Raw genomic sequence first — 18,752 nt, 5'->3', positions numbered from 1 at the left:
GCACTGCCCCTTAGATAGCCAGCGCCTTGTGCTCTCTCACACACCTGACCTGTCAAACAACTGTGGATGTGGGCTTGTTGGCAGAGGGCTTGGGCCAGGTTTCAAGGCCCAGCATGCTCCCAGGCCTGGGACCACAGGGAAGGCAAAGCACAAAATCTATGGTTCCTGGTCCACCCATAGCCCACAGACCCTTTGCCCCCCAGGCGCAGAGACCAGACATTCTGGTTCAACTGTGTTTACTGAGCAACAACAAGGGAAACACACAACTTAATGCTTTGTGTCTGGGACAGAAACACAGCTCCAGCCCAAGAATAAAAAATACATATATACAGTAGATACTTCCATTGGATGTAAAAGCATGGTTGCGGGGGAGGGCACACAACAAGGTGGGAGAGCACATGCAAGCAGTTCAGCAGTCCAACAAGAAGCAGTGGTAGCAGCAGAGCAAGCTCTCTGGAAAGGACAGATCCCCACGTGGAAGGGAACATGCCACGCCAACCCTGCCCTGGGCAGATACAGACCCTCCCTCCCCAACCCCTTCACCTCACACCTCAAAGTTCCCTGGGGTGGTGCAAAACCAACAGCCCAGATGCCAAGCAAGAGCTCTGAATCGCATGGCTGACACGTGCAAGAGCCTTGCACGGCAGACGCTTCCCCCCTCACAAGCATGCATAAGCTCATGGCTTGCTCTGCGCAGCAACACAGCTTGCCTTGGTCCCCTGCCTCCCAACCAGGGCCCTGCAGCTGAGACGGACCTTGCAGAAACACCTGGAGAGAAATCAAAAGGTTCCCGAGACCCAGATGAGCTGCTCGGAGCTGGACCAAGGCAGTAGTAACCCTCTTCCCACCCCCCCCAAATTTAACAAAGTTGACAGGAGTCTGGGGCACAGGCTGCAAGGAGCCAGTCTTAGCCCAAACTCCAATGCCCTTGACCCATTCCCTGACTTCTTCCCTTCCACTGCCTGAGCTCAGCCCAGCTGGTCCTCTGGTCAGCCCCTAGGGCCACGTGCAGTGAGCACAGGTGCCTATCGCTCCCACTACCTCCCTTGTACCACACATGATGTACCTGGCCCTTTCCCCACTGGAAGGCTGGTAGCAGTCCCCCGCAACCCCAGCTCCCTCTGGGTCCACAGGCCTGCCTTCAGCCACCCCCCACCATGCCCCACATAAGGCTCCCCCCACAAGTCTGAATCTGGGTCCATATCCATACGCAGGGTCCCTGCAAGCCCCAAATATGACCCCCTCTGCACACTCAGCAGAATACCAGGCCCTCTCTCCAGGTACCTTCTCCCCCCTCCCAGTGTATTTAAAACTCTCTCAAGCCAAGGGGCTGCTTTTCTCCCTCTCTCTAAAAGCCTCCTCCCTGCCCTCACTCCCATCCCTCTGGCAGGGAGGTAGCGGGCAAAGATCAGAGACACAGAATGCAGCATGCCGGGACCCCAGCCAGATCTGGAGCAGAACAAGGGATCCTGACAAACCCGGGGCAGTGCAAGGCATGGGCTGCTCTACACTAGGTACTGCAAAGGAATAAAAGAAAGCATTCACACTCCTGATTGGGCGATCGGCCAATAGGAAGAGTCCGCTGGTTGAGTTCTCCTGACAAAGTAGGGTTCGTGTTGGCAATAGTTCTCTCTCTCCCCTACCGGTCGTGGCTTCTCCATCCATGAGGCTCACTGGCCACCCCAGACTTAGGTCACACGGTAGGTGGACGTGTTCTTTGGTTCTGTACTGGGCACGCACCAATCATCGGCCTCCTGGCTGGTCTGGTAGTGGCGCCAGGCTGACTTGTTATACACGGGAAGCCTCTCCACAGAGTCTGTTGACAAAGCCTGAGAAAGACACAAGGGTGCTGGGAACAGCTCTTTGGTAACAGGTAGAGTCTTTTCCTGTGACCCACTGCCCCCTGGCAGGATCAGGTCACCCCAAAGTACTCAGGGCGCAATTAAAGCCAACCATTAAGAGATCGATTTTTGCTGGATGTATTTCTACCTTGTGTTCTGCCCAACTTCAGACTACCATGGCTGCCTACCTCTCTCCAAAAGAAAAGTGTAATGAAAGTATCATTTTAGCCCACAATGCTCCAAACACTTACGCACCTGCCTCACTTTGTATGGCTCAGTAGCCAAATCAGAGTCAAAGGATTGATTCAGGAATCAAGGCTATTTTCACTAGTAAATTTCATATGTATTTATATTCTTTTGCTCATGGCAGTTTCGTAAACTTCACAATCTTCTTCCACAGGAATGGCATTGGGAACAAGAAAACACCAGTTATGATGTACCATGAATTACATCTGCTGTTGCAGCAGCAAATTCCCAGACAAGATTTTGCAAAACCCCTGCTTGCTTGACATCAAAGGCTAAGTAATTGCCAATATGCACAAAAACACTCCCTACAGGCTATTGCAGTGCAGAAGCTGGATGCAGACAGTTTGATCTCCTTGCACTGCAGTGATTCAAGTGTATCTAGGAGCCTGGCTATTTCACCTCAGCTGGGTTCACTAACCTCAGATAAGCCATTCAGGGTGACTCAGCACATAGGGGACATCCATGACAGGCTCACATACCAGTGAGGAGGGCTGCTTTGCCAAGGTAAAGCAATTACCCTAGCTACATCAGAAGAGGTGCTTTTGGGCTGAGACAGGCAAGGCCTTTTGGGACGAGGAGAAGGGACCATTGTCACCGTCCTGCAATGTGACTGGACACTCAGAGGTGAGGCGGTTCCATAGAGGCATTACTCCAACCAATGCGGTGAGTTCCCCAGAACTACGGTATCATTCTCACCCCCCCCCACACCCCTTTCTGGCTACAGATTTGGCTGCTAGTAGCAGGGATTGTTTGCACTACAGCTGGGGTGTCTGACCGCTGGAACAGAGGGCAGAGATCTGATACAAGGAGCTGCTACGTGTCAGATGTGCTTTTTTAAGCCTTCCTCAGATGCACTGGATGTTGGCTGTGGCCAAGGCTGGGGATTTTGACTGGGCTGTGCCAGTGCTCCTACTGGGACTTAAACCCAGAGGTTCCTGGCTAGAAGATCTTGCACCTCTACTCAGGGTCAGACTAACCACCATATATGAGGTCAGAAAGGAATTTTACCCCATGGTCAGACTGGTTTGGATGATGTGGGTTTTTGCCTTCCTCTGTAGTGGGGGACATATCCCTCTACCTGGGATCTCTTGAGCATATATAAACAGCCTTTCATGGAAGCAGGACACTAGCTGCCATGGTCCCCTTGCTTTACTTATGGCAGTTTAGGGTGTCATGTCTTGCATTATGTCAGGGCTGACAGTAGTTTTACCAGGAGTTTAGGGTATGGATTTGTATAGGATGGTTTGGATAGGGGTGATCCTGCTGGACTCAATGACTTGTGGCGGTCCCTTCCAGCTCTACTTCACTGTGATTTCTGTGACTGATTTGCTTACTCAGCTCTGAAAACCCTGGCCAGGGGATGATATCCCAACCAACCAGACCTTCAAGGCCATGAAACAGCATTACCCTGTAGGGAAGGAAGGTAGCTTGCAAAAGGGTACAGGGCATCAGTTTGGTATGTCTTAATGTCAAAGGCACTGACTATTTAAGGATGAGAGGGATTTAAGGTGGAAGGGCAGGGCACCATTGGTTTTGGAGACAGAACAATATAGGCCAAATATAGGCCAAATTCAGTCCTGCTCTGGGAAAGAAGCCATTGCCCTTGTGAAATAACTAGAGCAGCATCTGCCAATGCCTGGGATTGGGATGAAGACCTGGTTTGGCAGGGAAAAGTCTTATCCTTAGGTCAAATACACCCATGCAGTGTGGATCCAAAAAACTACTCTGTCCAACCTGGCAGGATTTGAAGCACAGCTGTACCAAGTCACTGCCACTTCCTCAGATGTAAGGCACTAGCCAACTGGACTTTCCAACCCCTCCAATAGGGTCCAGAAGCCCCAGGCTAGCCCAGAAGGTGAGAGCAAACCTGAGCAGGACCCTGACATGAAACTGAGCAGCTGGAATGGCCCCATTCAGATCAAGGGGAGTGGGAGGGAGGGCCTCAGCCCTGAGGTTTTCATCACTGCAGACTCTGCCCAACACCACCAAGTTATTTCCAATTGCTGTACTTACCCCAGGGGAGCCAAGGTAAGAGTGTCTTAACTCTGATTTAGCTCTGGAAGCAGTTTAAACTAAAACTAGCTCTTACACTGGATTAAGAGCACCCACATAGAGAGTTGCATCAATGTGACTACCTCTGCATGACAGAGTCTGTGGCAAAGCAGATGCTTGTGATATCTTACGCCAGTGCCCAAATCACCAGGCCACCCTTCCTTCTGACATCCACTCCCTTTCAGTCGCTGGTGGGAGTGGGTAAGACCTTGTCACAGGTCACCACTGGGAGAAGCAACAGCCTGAATCAGCAGGTGCAATACACAGGGATAGGGGTGGGATTTACACACCTTCAGGTAGATGACGGCATCTGTTCCAAAACCCTCCATGGAGAAGAGCTGAAGGTCCCCTTGGAAATACTTGGCATAGAGTCTGGAGATGGGCAGGCCATAGCCAAAGCCAGCCTGGTGGAGGAGAAGATACAGACAGAGGCTTATGGATACCACCCAGCCTGTGTGAGCCACCCAGCCACAGACAGTGGAGTCCTAACTCTGCTAGTGTCTCCCACTTCACATACAGCCAGGCAGAAGGGCCAGCCCTGCCCTCTGCCAGCTACATTAACATATGGGCCAGTCGCTTCCCCACAGCTATAGAGGATCTGAGTACTGAGAACCAAAGGACCCCCCGCCCCGACCTCTCCCCACAGGTTGACCAGTTAATTACCAACACCAAAGGACCCCCCATTAATTCCTGGTGGGCCTAACCCGATGTAATACGCACCAGGGGTGTCCCTCCTGTGCCCGGCTGTGGGGTGGGTGCTGTAGAGTACATGTAGCTGAAGAGCCGCTCGATCTTCCGCTGGGGGACCCCCTTTCCCCGGTCACTCATCTGTGTGACAGGACAGGACGTCAGCAGCCTGAGGACTTCCTACAGCCCCTGCTCTGTTCTCTAGTGCTGCTCCCACCATCTTGCACCAGGGGAAATCCCCTTCCACCCAAGAGCACCTTCTGCTGCCTGGTCTAGATGCAACAACAATTGGCTGCAACTGGTGCTCCGCCCAGATCTCTCAGCTGGAGAAAATGTCCTAACAAGACTGGGCATGAGTGTTGTGGGGGAGAGAAAATCCTGCCTCAGCATTAATGCTGCAGGACCCCAGGCCTGGGCTTCCCTTATGGCCACAGTAAATAGATCAGACTAGATGAACACAGAACCAGCAGACCTCAACACCCCTCCCCTCCAACCCTCATCTCTTGCCCTGTTGACCTGGGACCTCCAGACCTCACTTTACCCAGAAGAGAACTGTTCAGGGTCATGGCCATGAGGTCACATTCCCTCTACTGTCCTCTGCAAGGAGGCAGAAAGCTTCCCCGTATTCCAAGAGTGCCTACAACCTGGGAACTAGCTTGTGCCCCACAGCCCAAGGAGTGGGCAGAGATCCATTCTATTCTCCCCTGCACCCTTCTCCCAAGGCACCTCACCTTGATGGACAGGTCTTCCTCGCCCAGTGCAACCATCACTCTGATGGGGGGGAGTCTTGGGCTGTTCTCATAGCTCTCCACAGTGGCCCGCATGGCGTTCTGGGGGGCAGGAAAATGAAAAGCAAGTCAGGAGATTTTTGGCAAGGGCAGCCAGGCAACACTTCAGAGCCAGCTGCCCACCTGCTGTCCCTTCTTTGCTTCAGGCAGAGATCATCAAGGTGAGGAAATTCCTTCCAGACCCCATGACAACTCACAATCCTTCCTCCTACCTACTTGACTCCTTTAACAGACCAGTGTATCCACCACCCCCTCATATTCTTCAGAAGCCAATTTCACCTTGCCTGCTGCTGGGATACCCACAGCCTGGGACAGTCATGGAGGTTGGCAGGGGGAAGGAGATGTGGACCGAGTAGAGACAATGGTTATCTTCAAGGTTACAGCATAGAAGAGAAGAGACTTTACCTTGAAGAGTTCAAAGAGCATGTGGTAGAGATGGGACGGGACATAGACAATGCGAACGGGCTGCTCAGAGGTGTTTGCTACAATGGAAGAGCATGGAAACCATCAGAACAAGGCACCACCCAGAAGCTCATCAAGACAGCTCCCCCCAGCACTGTCCCCACCTCATCATCCACATACGCACAGGCTCAATTCTAACTGCCTGCACATGCATACCCCTGATCACTCTGTTCCAAAAAGCACACACCCCTCCCGCCCAGACCCCAGGACTCACCATTGACCTCTTCGATCTCCAGCTCAGGTGAGGCCATGTAGTAATTGTCACAGAGCAGCTTGGCCATGTTATAGGCATCTGTGGGGAGAGGAAATGGGAGGTATCAGTAGACACACTCAGGGACATATTTCAGTACCTGCTCTCCCCTGGGACAGGCTGAGAGTTCAGAGTGTGAGGAGAGGCAAGGATGGTCAGCACCAAGAGTGCCCAGAATGACAGACCAGAGCACCCTGCTCGGCCACAGACCAGAGTTGAGCAAGGAGCTGTTAGGCAGGCGGCTCTACTTCTGGGGTGCCAGACTCATCAGGGACCCTCCGCCCTACCAGGGATAGTTGAAGCAGAATCTTTGTGGCCCATACATCCTCAGCTTCCTTTGAACATCCCCATGGGCTACCACTGGCTACATGTCAATATCTGCCCACCTTCACTGAGGCCGAGACCAACTGAATTCATTACACAGGGAGATTTGCAACAGGCAGCTGATGGGAACAGCCTTCAGCCTCTACTATTCCAGTCTGGGGTCAGAGATGCTGACCCCTGAGCCAGCCAAGTCCCTAAGAACCTCTCCCTAAGCAGCAGAAGACACCCACTCCTTACTCCCCAACCCCAGAGCTATCACCCCTTCTTGGACAGGGAGCATGGGGGAAGCTGCTCCTGGATCACTCCATGGCATACATGGATACAGACCTTTCACCACCTCAGAGACATCGCAGTGCGGGTCAATGCTGCCAATGTGCTTAGGATGAGCAGGGTTGGTGCTGCCGTTGAAGAGTAGGGCTGCAGGGACAAATGGATGGGTGAGAAGAGGAAAAAGGTCTTGACACAGAGCAGAACCTATAAGAATTTATTGTTGTCGCTTGTTATTTATTGGAAGCTGCTCTGAGTCTTTCTGTATAGGGTGGAACAAATCTGAATAATAATAATAATAATAATAATAATAATAATAATGAGTTCAAGAGTTGGAGGGAGAATCCCAGAGGGATGGAAAACAGACTTGAAAAAAACCTTTTCCCTCCCATAGAATCTGCTTACTTTCCAACTATACACACACACACATCCCCCAGCCCCATTGTAGTTTCCTCTGCTCACAGAGTCCAGTCCTACTCTCTTGTAGTCCAGCCCAAATGCATTTTAAGCCCAGTGCCCATCACTGTGGTATCTGACTCCGTTTTCCCCTGTCCACTTCACCAGGCACCTGCTAGAGTGGGCAGGTGGGGACAGGCTGCAGGGACTCACTGTGCTGGTTGATCAGCATGCGGATAGAGATGCGGCTCAGGTAGAAGCGATCCAGGAAGTATTGGATGTTCTGGTTGGACACAGGGTCATCTCCATAGGCTTCCTTGTATTCAATCACTCCTTGTGCCATGGTGGGTACTACGTCATTGTGCCGGTTACGGATGGTGATAAGGGCATCTGCAAACCTGGGAGGGGAGGCAGGGGGGTCAGGACATGTGAGTGGCAGGTGCTGCTCCAGGAGCAATGAGACCAGCTCTCACCAGGAGGACCAGATGGGGAAGAAAAGGGCAGCTGCAAGAGGGCAAGGGACAGCTGGATTTGCAGTAATGGAATGCAGGCCAGGTTTCTTTAGGTCTGAAATCTTCCCCACTCTTTGTTCCCTCCCCACTACTCTGACACTGTATTGCAGCTGTCTGGAAGTTCTGGCATGGATTATGCTGCACAAGGATCTGAGGGACCCATGGGCTAAGCCAAGATTGTGCTGTGGATCACTGGGATAGTGGGGACAGTCAGATCGCCCAGCCAGGTGACAAAGTGCCAGTGGAACTCAGGCCCCAGTGAAGCCAAGCACAAGCCCCACATCAGAGTCTGAAAGCAGCAGGCCAGCAGGAAGATGCAGCAGCTTTGCTCAGTGTCACCATAAACGAAATGCACTGAGATGGGCTGGCAGCAAACCTAAAAAAAATGTCATCTGATGTCAGGTGCATGGGATGGATAGGCCAGGGCTGGTCCATGAGGGACAGCCCAACTTACTGCCCCAACGTAGCTCGGTCCTCAGCATCTTTGTCCAGGAACTCCATGATATCCAGCAAACTCTGAACATACCTGCAGGGAGGAATGGAAACACAGGCTGTTTATACGCCATGGTCCTGTGCTGGAAGCACAGGTATGCACAGACCAGTCCCTACCACCTCCTTGCACTGTCTGCATCCAGACATTTTTAGGAAAGAACATTTGCCTCAGCCTTACCCTGCCTGAAGACAGAGGCAATTTACAAACAGGAACTGCTTGTCTTACAGCTGAAGCACAGCCATTTCTGGAGGTGGGCAGTAGCTGCTACACTTATGATGCAGCCATTCAGGAGCAGAAGCAAAGAATACTCAGGGATATTTAATGGCACAGGGTAGTTAAGACCTTCGTTTGACATGCCCCAGCACCATGCAGTCACAATTATTTTAATACTGAATTGGGGTGGTACAGCCAGTGTTGATTTAAAAGCCACCCTCAATCAAAACTGTTTCCTGCAGCACCCAGGTACCCATAGACATCCCCCATCCACACACTGACCCAGCCCAACCCTGCTTAGCTTTAATCAACAGGATTCAAGTGGGGTAGAGATGCATCTGATGGATTCACTGCATCAGAATTACATAGGCTTTTGTGAGTGAGAGCTCACTTCATCAAATGCTGTGAAAGGACTCTGGGCACATCCCTTCACCAGCATCTGATAAAAATAAATACTTGCTCACAAATGTTTATGCACCTCCGATTCAGTTAGTTCAGCAGGTGCATCTCTAGCCCTTCTGCCTGGCGTCAGCTTAACAGACCTACCTACCAGCATATCTACCTAACAGCACCTAGGCCTGCAGCCATCCACCCCCAGCCATGATGCACGCAGGATGCTTGTCTTTGTCCTGATTAGGTGGGTGGGCGCAATGACAGGGATACAGTCCAGGCACAACAGCCCTGTCACCCACCTCTGCATCAGAAGGGTGGGATGTGATGAGAACCGTGATGGGGGAGCCCAGGGCTGGCCACTGAAGAGGGGACTACTAGGAAGGACAGAAGGGGTCCCAGGAGGCCTGTGTATAAGGATCCCAAAACTGGGAGGAGGGTCACTGGGCTGGAAAGCCAAGTTTGTAACTGGGGAAGCAGAAGTTCATCTAGAGTAGGAGCTGTGCTGTGCAGGGAGGTGCGGGGGGACAGAAGCAGACGTCACTGAACCCGTGGTCCAAAGGGCTGCCCTGGAGTCTCCTAAGGCCTTTCAGGTTGAGCTACCTTTGGCACCCCACTGCAGAGGGATAGCAGGGCTGAGGTCAGCAGAGAAAATGTACAGTCACACAAACCACAAGCACAAGGGGGGTTGGGGAGGAAGGGGCAGCTGGTGCAGGAGCCACATGCATCCTCGTGCGACAGTCATGCTCCACTGTCTCTGGAGGCGCAGGTCTGCAGATTCATATCAGTGGGGTCAAGAACTACAAAGGTTAAAGACCCAGCCTTCTTTGAGGAAAGGGGAGCAAGAGGCTAAGGGCCAACACCAAGGCAGGAACCTGAACCTGCCATCAGGAGGGGTTGGCCAGGAATGCCATGGTATCTTGGTACAAGCAGGGGCCAAGTGGTTCTTCCTTAGGACTCAGGCTCCCCCAGCCCCTTGGGACCATGATTCAGCTGGGGCTGAGCTGTCTCCTGTCCCCCTGCTCCCCAGCAGATGCTGCCCCTTTTGGATGCAGCAAGGAGGAGGAGGCGGAGCAAGAAATAGCTGCACAAACAACCTGTCACGTGGTCCCTGAAGTAGGACAAAGTTCAGGCTGTCGCAGTCCGCTCCTGGCAGGGAGCTTTGGGGGTGATCTTAAAGAGACACTGCTCCTTCCCCTATCCCCCGCCCAGCTGGTTTTCTGCCCTAACCCAGGCCACCCAGACCCAGGCCAGATGGTGCTGCTGCAGAGGCAGCCTCACGAGGCAAATCCGCAACTCTACTGTGAGAAACTCTAGTGTGAGAAGAAACACAGAGGATGAAGCAAAAGGGCAGGTGGCATGAGAAAACCCTGCACCCTTGGAAAAGGCATTCTGGTATCAGGCCAGCACAGGGCTGATGGGACCCTTCGGAGATTGCACCAGCATCAGGAGGGTTCAGGGGCACTCGCTGCCTGGATTCCTGGAAAGCTCAGGGCATAGGCTGAACATTGCCCTGCCGACTGCAAGAGCCAAATGCAAGCACACTCTGTGCTGGGATGGAGAAAGCACTGGGATGGAGAAAGCACTGGGAGACAGGCCCATCCCACTCAGACATGTTTGGTTTCCCGTGAACAGCCAGGCTTTGTTCTCAGGCTGTACCTGCATAATGTTGGGCTGGAAAACCTGCCAGGGAGCATGTTTCAGGGGGCACTGCACCCCATCTACACTTGAGAGCTTACAGTGCACTTGCCAAAACCCATGAACATGAGCTCATTTTCCTAGTATAAACATTCCTAGTATATATTCCTCTCCAACATGAACTATCTGAGCATCCAGCCCCGTCCCAATGATCAGCATCCCTCCTTGCAGCCCCCAACAATCCCCGTCACCCTTCAGTGTTATCCCTGAGAATTGTCCTTGGCAGAAGATGGACAACTAGCTTCTTCCTTAGGAGTCCTTCAGGAATGACCCCAAGATGCGTAGAAAAGGGTACCCTCTACAGTGCACCCCTACCAGCGCCAGAGCCCTGTCAGGGCCCCTGGCCGACAGGGTCTTTCAGGAACCAGCTTCTCTCTTGCATTTTCTATTACCTGCACCCCTACAAATTAAAGCCCCCTCCTCAGAAAGGGTTGCTCCTGGGGTACCTAAGGCTGGAGAGACACTCACCAGCTCTGCACCAGCTGCACAGAGGATGTCCTGAGCACCCGGTCAGGCAGGAGGTTGATCTCCTTCATGATGTTGGCCAGCCGGACAGGCAGCTCCTGGCGCAGGAAGGTGAAAGAGGTTTTCTCACAGGCATTGCTAGACCCTAAGGTTGGGAGACAGGACACAGAAGCGCCCTGTTAGAAGAAGCACTATGGTCCTACAACTGGTAACAGTAGGGTAAGGCTCCCATTCCATAGTGATATACTCCTTATACCCTCAATACCTGTAGGAAGGCAGAAGAGCTAAGTACACCTGGCTGGCCAGTACTTGAGGCCTTCTCCCATACCTCCCCTTATAGCATCTCCAACCCCCCTGAAGATGCTCCATCTCAGCCACCCCAGCATATTCCTCACCCCATAAGGTGGGTCCAGCACTGTGCAGCTATAACCAATAGCTTACAGGCACTCGCAACTGCATGGCGCTCACTAGTGTCTTAGGTACAGCCTTCCTGATCAGGTCATACTGATGCTTTCTGTGCTGCTTCCCTGCCCAGAGGCAGTCACTCCCAAAACAGCTCACCCCAGGGGGTCGATCCCCAGGTATCCAGCTCATTAGCCCCCCAAAGGAGCCCAGGCTGCAGCACCAATCACAAGTGCTGCCCCTGCCCAACTGCCCTCAACAACCCAGAGACATAGGGAGCTAGTCCCATCTTTCTGAGGCCATCCTGGGGTGGTCGTTATGGGTGGGACTGGTTCGTGGGAGGCCTGGAAGTCAGGATTTCTTTTTCTTTTCTTTTTTTTTTTTGGGGGGGGGGGGGAGAAGAGGGCACTGTGCCACTGACTTACAAAGTCACCTTGAGCCTGTCACACTCTCACAGGGTGGCAGGGCACCCCATTGTGTATTCTGGGCAGCAGCCACAGCTTAGCCCCAGAGTCATGAAGGGATGATAGAAACTGCGCTGGGTCCCGACTGAGCCTGGCACAAGTGGTTTGTTTGGCAGCTAGGGCAGAATAATCACTGCCTGTTCCCAAGCTGTAACATGTCGCTGGCATTGCTGAGGACAGCAGGACCTGATGATGCAGCTGGGGAGGAAGTGGGCAGCCCTGCCTCCCAGGGCCAGGAGCAGGGGGAACTCCCAGTACAGCCCTGGGAAAAGGCAACTGTGCCACCAAGGGCACCAGCACCCCAGGGAGGAGGGAGACAGGTTACCCAAGCTGTGGGGTACCCAAGGGAGACAGGTTACCCTGTGCAGAGCAGAAAAACAATTTTTGGGGGGGGAGGAACTGATTAAGAAACTGATTTCAAAGCAAGACTGAAAGCGGCTGTTGGGAGAAGATAGCAGGTGGTGCAGGCTGGTAAACAAGGTCACGTCCTGGGTGTTTAGCATGCACACGTGCGCACGCATACCCAGACAACTGCAAGCCGAGGTGCCGGGCGGTCATGCATTGATGGCAGGTGTAATCCAACCAGCAGGACAGGCCGTACCACAGCAGCAAGGCAGGCCTGTTCCCGGAGGTGCTGGAAAGCAGGAATGGCACATACAGGCAGGGCACACCAGCAGCAAGCTGCCTCCTGGGACTGCCTGGCCGGGCAGTACTATGGCAGGGCTTTATTTAACGCTTTCAGAGGCTGGCAGCAGTTCTGGAAAGAGCAGCCGCTGGGAATGACCAAGTCAGGAGTCAGCAGGGGGCTCCAGGTGCCGGGAGGCAAGGTGGGGTCTAAGCCAGCAGTTCCCGAACTATGGGGCATGACCCCAAAATGGGGTGGCAACATCAGCAGCTGGGGTCGTGGGGGTGGGAGTGAGGGGCCCTGCTGAAGAAACGGCCACGCTGAGGAAGAGTTTGGGAAGCACTGGTCAAAACTACGCCTCTCTCCTGGGGTTTTCAGGCCCTCACGCCCTCCGCAACAGGCCCCCGCCGCCCCGCCGCCCACCGACGGGCGCCCAGAGAAACTCCCCTCCCCGCCCCTAGCTCCGGCCGGGCCCCGCCGCCTTCATTCATCGCCGGCTGGGAGCCGGGGGCCCTGCAGGGATGGGCGGGACGGCCGCCTCTCGCCCCGCTCCCGGCCGGGGCCCGCGAGGAGCCCCGAGCGGGGGCACACGCGGGGAGGCGACACCCGCCGCCGCGGGGGGGCAGGCACTGCCTGCTCCCCGACCCCGCACGGCAGGGCCAGGCCCGGCAGCCACCGGTGCCCGAGGAGGGCCCGCCGGGGGCGGCGCAGCCGGGGCCGCCACCCCCCGGGCCCGGGCCGAGCGGAGCAGGGGCACGCACCGAAGTCGAGGAACTGCTTCATGGAGAGCGGCGAGGGCGAGAACTTGCTGAAGTGCTCGATGTAGCCGGGCGCCCCCGCGGCCCGCGCCGCCTTCTCCAGCAGGCAGCGCACGAGCCGCATCGCGCCACGGCCCCGGCCCCGGCCCCGGCCCCGGCAGCCCTGCTTGCGAGCCCCAGCAGCCCCGCCCCGCCCCCCACACCGCCGCCCAATCCCCGCGCAGCAGCAGCTCCCGCCGGCCAACCGGGAGCGCCCGCAGCCACGTGGGGAGAGGAGGGCCCGCCCCTTAACCCTGCTCTGCCCGGGGACTTGCTACGTCTGCGCGATGCCGTGCCCCTGCGCGGATCCCCCCAGCCCCACTGGCTCTGTTGCAGCCCGCTCACCCCCACAAGCTGCCCAGTCATTTGGGGGCCCCAAAGGCAGCGCCGGCGCAGGGGCCTGGGCTCCCGGCTTTGCCACCTGCAGCGCCCGCCTCTCCAGAGCCGGGGCGTGGGCCTGCTCCCCCACCAGGGCACCCCCAGCAGATGAAAGGGGCAAGGCCCAAGGCGGGCAGGGGCTCAGGTTGCAGCCTCGTCCGTCCTTCCCGTCAAGGGCAAAGGCCCAAGCAGGAGATCGGCACCGGGCTGGGCGCATGGCATCGCCTGCTGGGCCCTGGCACAGGGTGGGAGGGCCAGGACAAAGCCTGCAGGGCAGAGACAGGGTCTGCCTGGGGGGGGGGGGGGCAGATGGTCTCTGCGTAGCGGCTCGCTAGCCCGGCGAGGGGCGCTGCAAGCCAGAGGGTGGTCAAACATTGGACCAGGTGAGTCAGAGAAACCCACATCTCCATCCTTGGAAGTGTTCAAGAGCAGGGGGCGGACGCCTGGCTGCGCTGGTTGGCAGGGTTGATGCTGCCCAGAGTGGGGGCCTGGACTCAGTGAGCTCCTAAGGTCCCTTCCCACCCTCGTTTCCTACGGTCTTGTAGGGGATGGAGGCAAAAGCCTACAGGTAAGGAGCAAGGTGATCACCTGTGAAGGCAACTGCCCGGCCCTGGGTTTGCGCCACAGCAGAGCGCCCCTCGGGATTGCAACTGGCAGAGGACACAGCACCAGGCTGGACTTGGGCTGGCAAGATAAACAGCCAGAAGTTGGGTACCTTTGCAGACTGGCTGAAGCAGAGGTGTACAGCAGAAGCTCTTGCAAGCAGAGGACTTGCTTCCTTAGCTCCTGACTTCAGACTAACCCTGCTAACTACCTCTCTGCAACAGGGTCACCAGGGAAAAAGTGTCGGTACCTGACCCCCACTAGTGGCCACGCTACTTATAGCCCCAGTGAGGCTTTGCACTGCACTGCTATCCAGGCCTAGTGCTTTGCCTCCTGGGGCTGGGAGGGGAGATGGAGCCCAAACCAAGGCAACTGCCAGTTACAAACGAAGGAACCATTTTTATTGGACACTATCATAACCACTCAAGCATATTTACAACACGGTGCTGTGACGCAGGACCTCCAGTACCATAAAGAGAAACTCCAGTGATTGACAGCAAAAAAAAATAGATACACTCTTAATAATTTACCCCCCCCAGCAGTGGGCATGGACAGGAGCATTGGGAGTGTAGAGAGTGCGCGAGTGCAGCCAGGGTGCCACCACCCTTGCCGGTCCATGTATTGTCAGCCAGGGGCCTGGCCCTGTCCAGTACTAGGCATGCCCAGTCCCCCCTTATCAGACCATGAGAATGAGAGCTGAGCCTTCCTGCAGGCCAGGGCTGGAGAGCCCAGCTGCAGGGTCAGGCTGAGGAAGGACTGCCTAAAGCAAGCAGAAAGGAGACATGGGGTCAGGACCTGGAAAAAGGTCACCTAGATGAAGAGTGAGGACATGGCAGGAGCTGCTCCTGGTCTCATGCCACACTGAGTCACATATACCAGCCCTGTGTGGCCAGGCTCTGTGCTGTGTAGGGTGCTCCAGGGAGAATGGAGAAGCAGAGGCTGGGACCCACAAACTGGGGACAGGTGATGGAGGGCACCGAGTGCTGTGCCCAGGGCAGCCCGCGTTGGATTTCACCTCCCAGCCCTGTGATGCCAAGCTTCAGGTTCATGGACATTGCTCTTGGTTTGTTTCTACCAGGTCCCTTCTGATGAAGCCTGTCTGGCCTTGCAAAGCTGAAGGAGGTTTTCCTAAGAGTTGGCATGCTGGGCTGCACTGGCTTGGCTCTGCCCCTGCCAAGAACCACTGTGATGTGCCCATAATGCTTTGCCCTTAGCACTTTCTGGGCATGAATGCAGGCAACAGGACTCAGACCAGACATGTGACAATAGGGAAAGCCCTGCCATTTCTGGCAGAGGTCAGAGAGGAGAACCAGAGGAATAGCCAGCCTGCCCCTCAAAAACAGCTGCTCCCCAGGGAAGGGGCTGGGGCTGTCTCGGAGAATGGTACCGGGAGTTCTGACTTGCAGTGCTCCAGCAGCAAAACATCCAGTGTCCAGCACAGAGCGAGAACAGCCATGAAGGAGCTGAGGGCACTGCCTCAGCTCCCCCCACCACAGAAGTACCCCCAAAGAAGCAGGAGGCTTAGCAAGGGGATTTTGAGAATCAGAGCAGTCCACCTCCTTTGGTTGAGCTACAGGGAGATATTAGAGCTAGTGGTTAATAGGGAAGAAATTTGCCCCAGGGTTGAATGGGAATGTTGGCATGTTCCTGAGGGCATGAACACCACTTGCCCCCAGAGGCTGGGGGGGGCACAGCAAGCTCCCACAGGCAGCAGCAGCACTCGGCAGCAGGAGCGTGGCAGCGGCAAGTGGGGAGCTCCCACAGGCAGCCGCAGCACTGCCTGTGGTGGGGGGTGGCAAGCAATGACTGCCCACAGGTGCTGCCAGCAATGTCGGCTGTGCCTTTTCACAGGCGGTGCATGGTCATGTTCAGGGGGTGCACGTGCACCTGCATGCACCCTCCTATGTATCACCAATACCTGGGGGAAGCAGCGAGAGAAACAGCATTTTAGGGAAGGGAGAATGAGAGTATGTGTGTACGCACGTAAGCATCTGTGCGGGGGAGAGCACCTCTGTGTTCACATCAGTGAAACAGTGCAAGAGAAACCACATGTGACAGTCCACGCAGGCATCCAGGTGTAAAAGAATGAGAGAGGGATGGGGAGGGCCCTGGGGCATTATTGGGTGTGACTTCATGACAGTGCTGAGCTGTGTAACATAGTGCATGGGCTGCTCACTATCTCCACTCAGCCCCAACATTTCTTACAGATCATTAGCAGCAGGCTGGGATTGTGCGAGGGGGCTTAATGGTTCAACAGATCATCTGTGCACATGTGCAACAGCAAGGGAAGAAGTGCTGTCTGTACAAAAGCATCAGGGCACACATATGCAATGGAGAGGTGCACACAGGCACAGGTGGGGTGGGAGTACTGACGGCACACTTCCTCAGCATGAGTGCACTTTGAGTTGGTGACATGGGACAGAGAGTGTCCTCGTCTGTGGAGGAGTGTGTAAGTGTGAGGGAGAGAAGGCATTTGTGCAAAACAACAAGTCCCTCATGTTCCCCTAGCCAGGCGTTATGTCACACTGCTGGTCCCCAGGATGGTTCTAGGTGGCTCGTTCACATGCTCCTCCAGAAAGCTTTGTGGTTGCCATCTCCTGGAGTGAACAGCGGGCCCCTCACCGGTGTGGGGATGGCCCCAGGGCTATTTGAATGCAGTAGCAACGTGGTCACAATGACTGGCTGAGCAGATGTGGGCCAAGGGCCCTGGGGGGAGGGTTCAGTAGTATTTCTCTGACTCCTGCCAGTTTGTTACCCAGTGTTTCTTGTGCTTCCGTGGCAGGAAGCCGTCAGCGGGCTGGTAGCGCTCCTCCTGGCGGATCCGCACCGCATGGTACTTGGGCATGAGCCGGTAGTAGCGGGTCCGCTTGAAGAAGTTGCACTGCTCGGAGGGAAGAGACGGGTTAGTACCAAACTGCTGTGGCCAGGGAGCAACCAAGAGATCAGCACCATGAAACCAGACAGAGGCTGACAGAGAGAGGGTGAGGGAGAGAGAGATCAGAGAAATCATAAAGTAAGACCAGAACAAGCAGAAAGGGAAATCAGAGAGAGAGGAATCAGTATCATCAGAGGGAGAGATCAGAACAATCAAAAAAGTAAAATTAAGAGAAATCAGAGAGCAAAAGCAGGGCAATCAGGAAGAGAAATGGAATCAGAAAGAAGAAGACGGAAAAAATGTCAAAAAGAAAGAAAAAAACTGTGACTAAAGGAACAGAAAGAACAGCAACAAAGTCTGAGGGCAAAGGAGAGAACTCCCCCAGCAGGAGACAAGACTCCAGATGCTGTGCTGAGAAATGGGTGGTCAGTGAAGCTAGAGGAGAAGACAAACATCAGTGTGAATCAGACCACTGCACAAACAGACGTAGACAGCCTGGCAGGGACTCAGTTGTGAGCGACTCTGAACTGCTGACCACGAGGCTACCGGGTCTCCACACCCATTCATTCTAGGTTTCAGCTCCCCATCGTGGCATGGCAGCCTCCTCAGCCATTGCCCCTGCCCTCTCTCAGGACTCCCCGGCTCTACCCACTGGAGCAGGTGTTTTGGGTGGGTCAGCAGTGGGTTCTGTGGGGCACAAGGACAGTAATGTCCCTCAGTGTCTCCAGTGCAGGTGGGCAAGTGGGGAAACTGGACCGGCAATGCCAATGACCACCCCTCACAGGCAGCTCCCTCTCCCTCCTATACACCCCTGCTTGGGCACTGCATTCTCCCCATGTATCTGCATGAGCAGGGACTATAGGTGCCCCGAGGTAGAAGCACAGCATGGGAAGGAGTTTCCTGGGCCACAGAAGGCAGTACCCTGCATTGGCGTGTGATCATCTACCCATGGACTCCCCCAAAGCAGCATGTCAGACTCTCCCCCCAGTCACCAGAACAGCAGCTGAAGCACCGAGGACACCTTACAACCAGCGCCAGGTAACAGCAGGGAAGCGAGGGGGCTGCCAGTGCCCTGCCACAACTGTGACAGGGAAGGAGTTAACATCTGCTCAGAGGATGGCCCCATGCTACAGAGAAAGGCAGAACCCCCAGTCTGTGCCAGTCTGACCTGGGAGAAACACCCCTTCCTGACCCCAAATGTGGCTGTGGGTTTGACCCTGAAGTGGAAGAGAAAGACACTCCAGCCAGTCCCTCTGGGTTTTTTTTTAAGAACCAGCAGGAACATCTGTGCATCAAGCAGAAACCCTAGCCTTGGCTGAGGCTAATGTCCTAGTCACAGTGCCTCAGAGGAAGGCAATGCCCTAGCCACAGAAGCCAGCAGCATCCATGAAAGGGAAAAAATTCCTTCTTAGCTTCAACTGGTGACCAGCAAAAGCCCTCAGAGGCCTAAGTTTGTCACACACCTACCTCACTACTGTTATCTCCCAACCTGGGGACTGCAGAACACAGAGCTGGGCATTCCCT

General features: G+C 54.9%; 2 protein-coding genes across 2 annotated transcripts in view; both read right to left on the bottom strand.

The window, feature by feature from the left end:
* Window positions 1–219: 219 nt before the first annotated feature.
* PDK2 (pyruvate dehydrogenase kinase 2) lies at window positions 220–13,500 on the bottom strand. The gene is made up of 11 exons (XM_090044717.1): window positions 13,337–13,500; window positions 11,088–11,229; window positions 8,280–8,351; window positions 7,527–7,711; window positions 6,978–7,067; window positions 6,291–6,368; window positions 6,020–6,096; window positions 5,558–5,656; window positions 4,860–4,967; window positions 4,430–4,543; window positions 220–1,829 (listed from the first exon to the last, which is right to left on the bottom strand). Exons 1-11 carry the CDS (start codon window positions 13,455–13,457, stop codon window positions 1,689–1,691), a joined length of 1,227 nt encoding a protein of 408 aa, XP_089900843.1. The 5' UTR covers window positions 13,458–13,500; the 3' UTR covers window positions 220–1,688.
* Window positions 13,501–17,096: 3,596 nt separating this feature from the next.
* ITGA3 (integrin subunit alpha 3) overlaps window positions 17,097–18,752 on the bottom strand; it is a 42,415-nt gene continuing 40,759 nt past the window's right edge. The window contains 1 exon segment of the mRNA XM_090041676.1: window positions 17,097–17,234. The gene's annotated coding sequence lies outside the window, so the exon portion shown is untranslated.

This window comes from Crocodylus siamensis, chromosome 4 (genome assembly GCF_052110815.1).
Source record: "Crocodylus siamensis isolate JL-2025a chromosome 4, ASM5211081v1, whole genome shotgun sequence".
Lineage (NCBI taxonomy): Eukaryota > Metazoa > Chordata > Crocodylia > Crocodylidae > Crocodylus > Crocodylus siamensis.
This window is presented reverse-complemented; position numbering and strand designations above follow the sequence as displayed.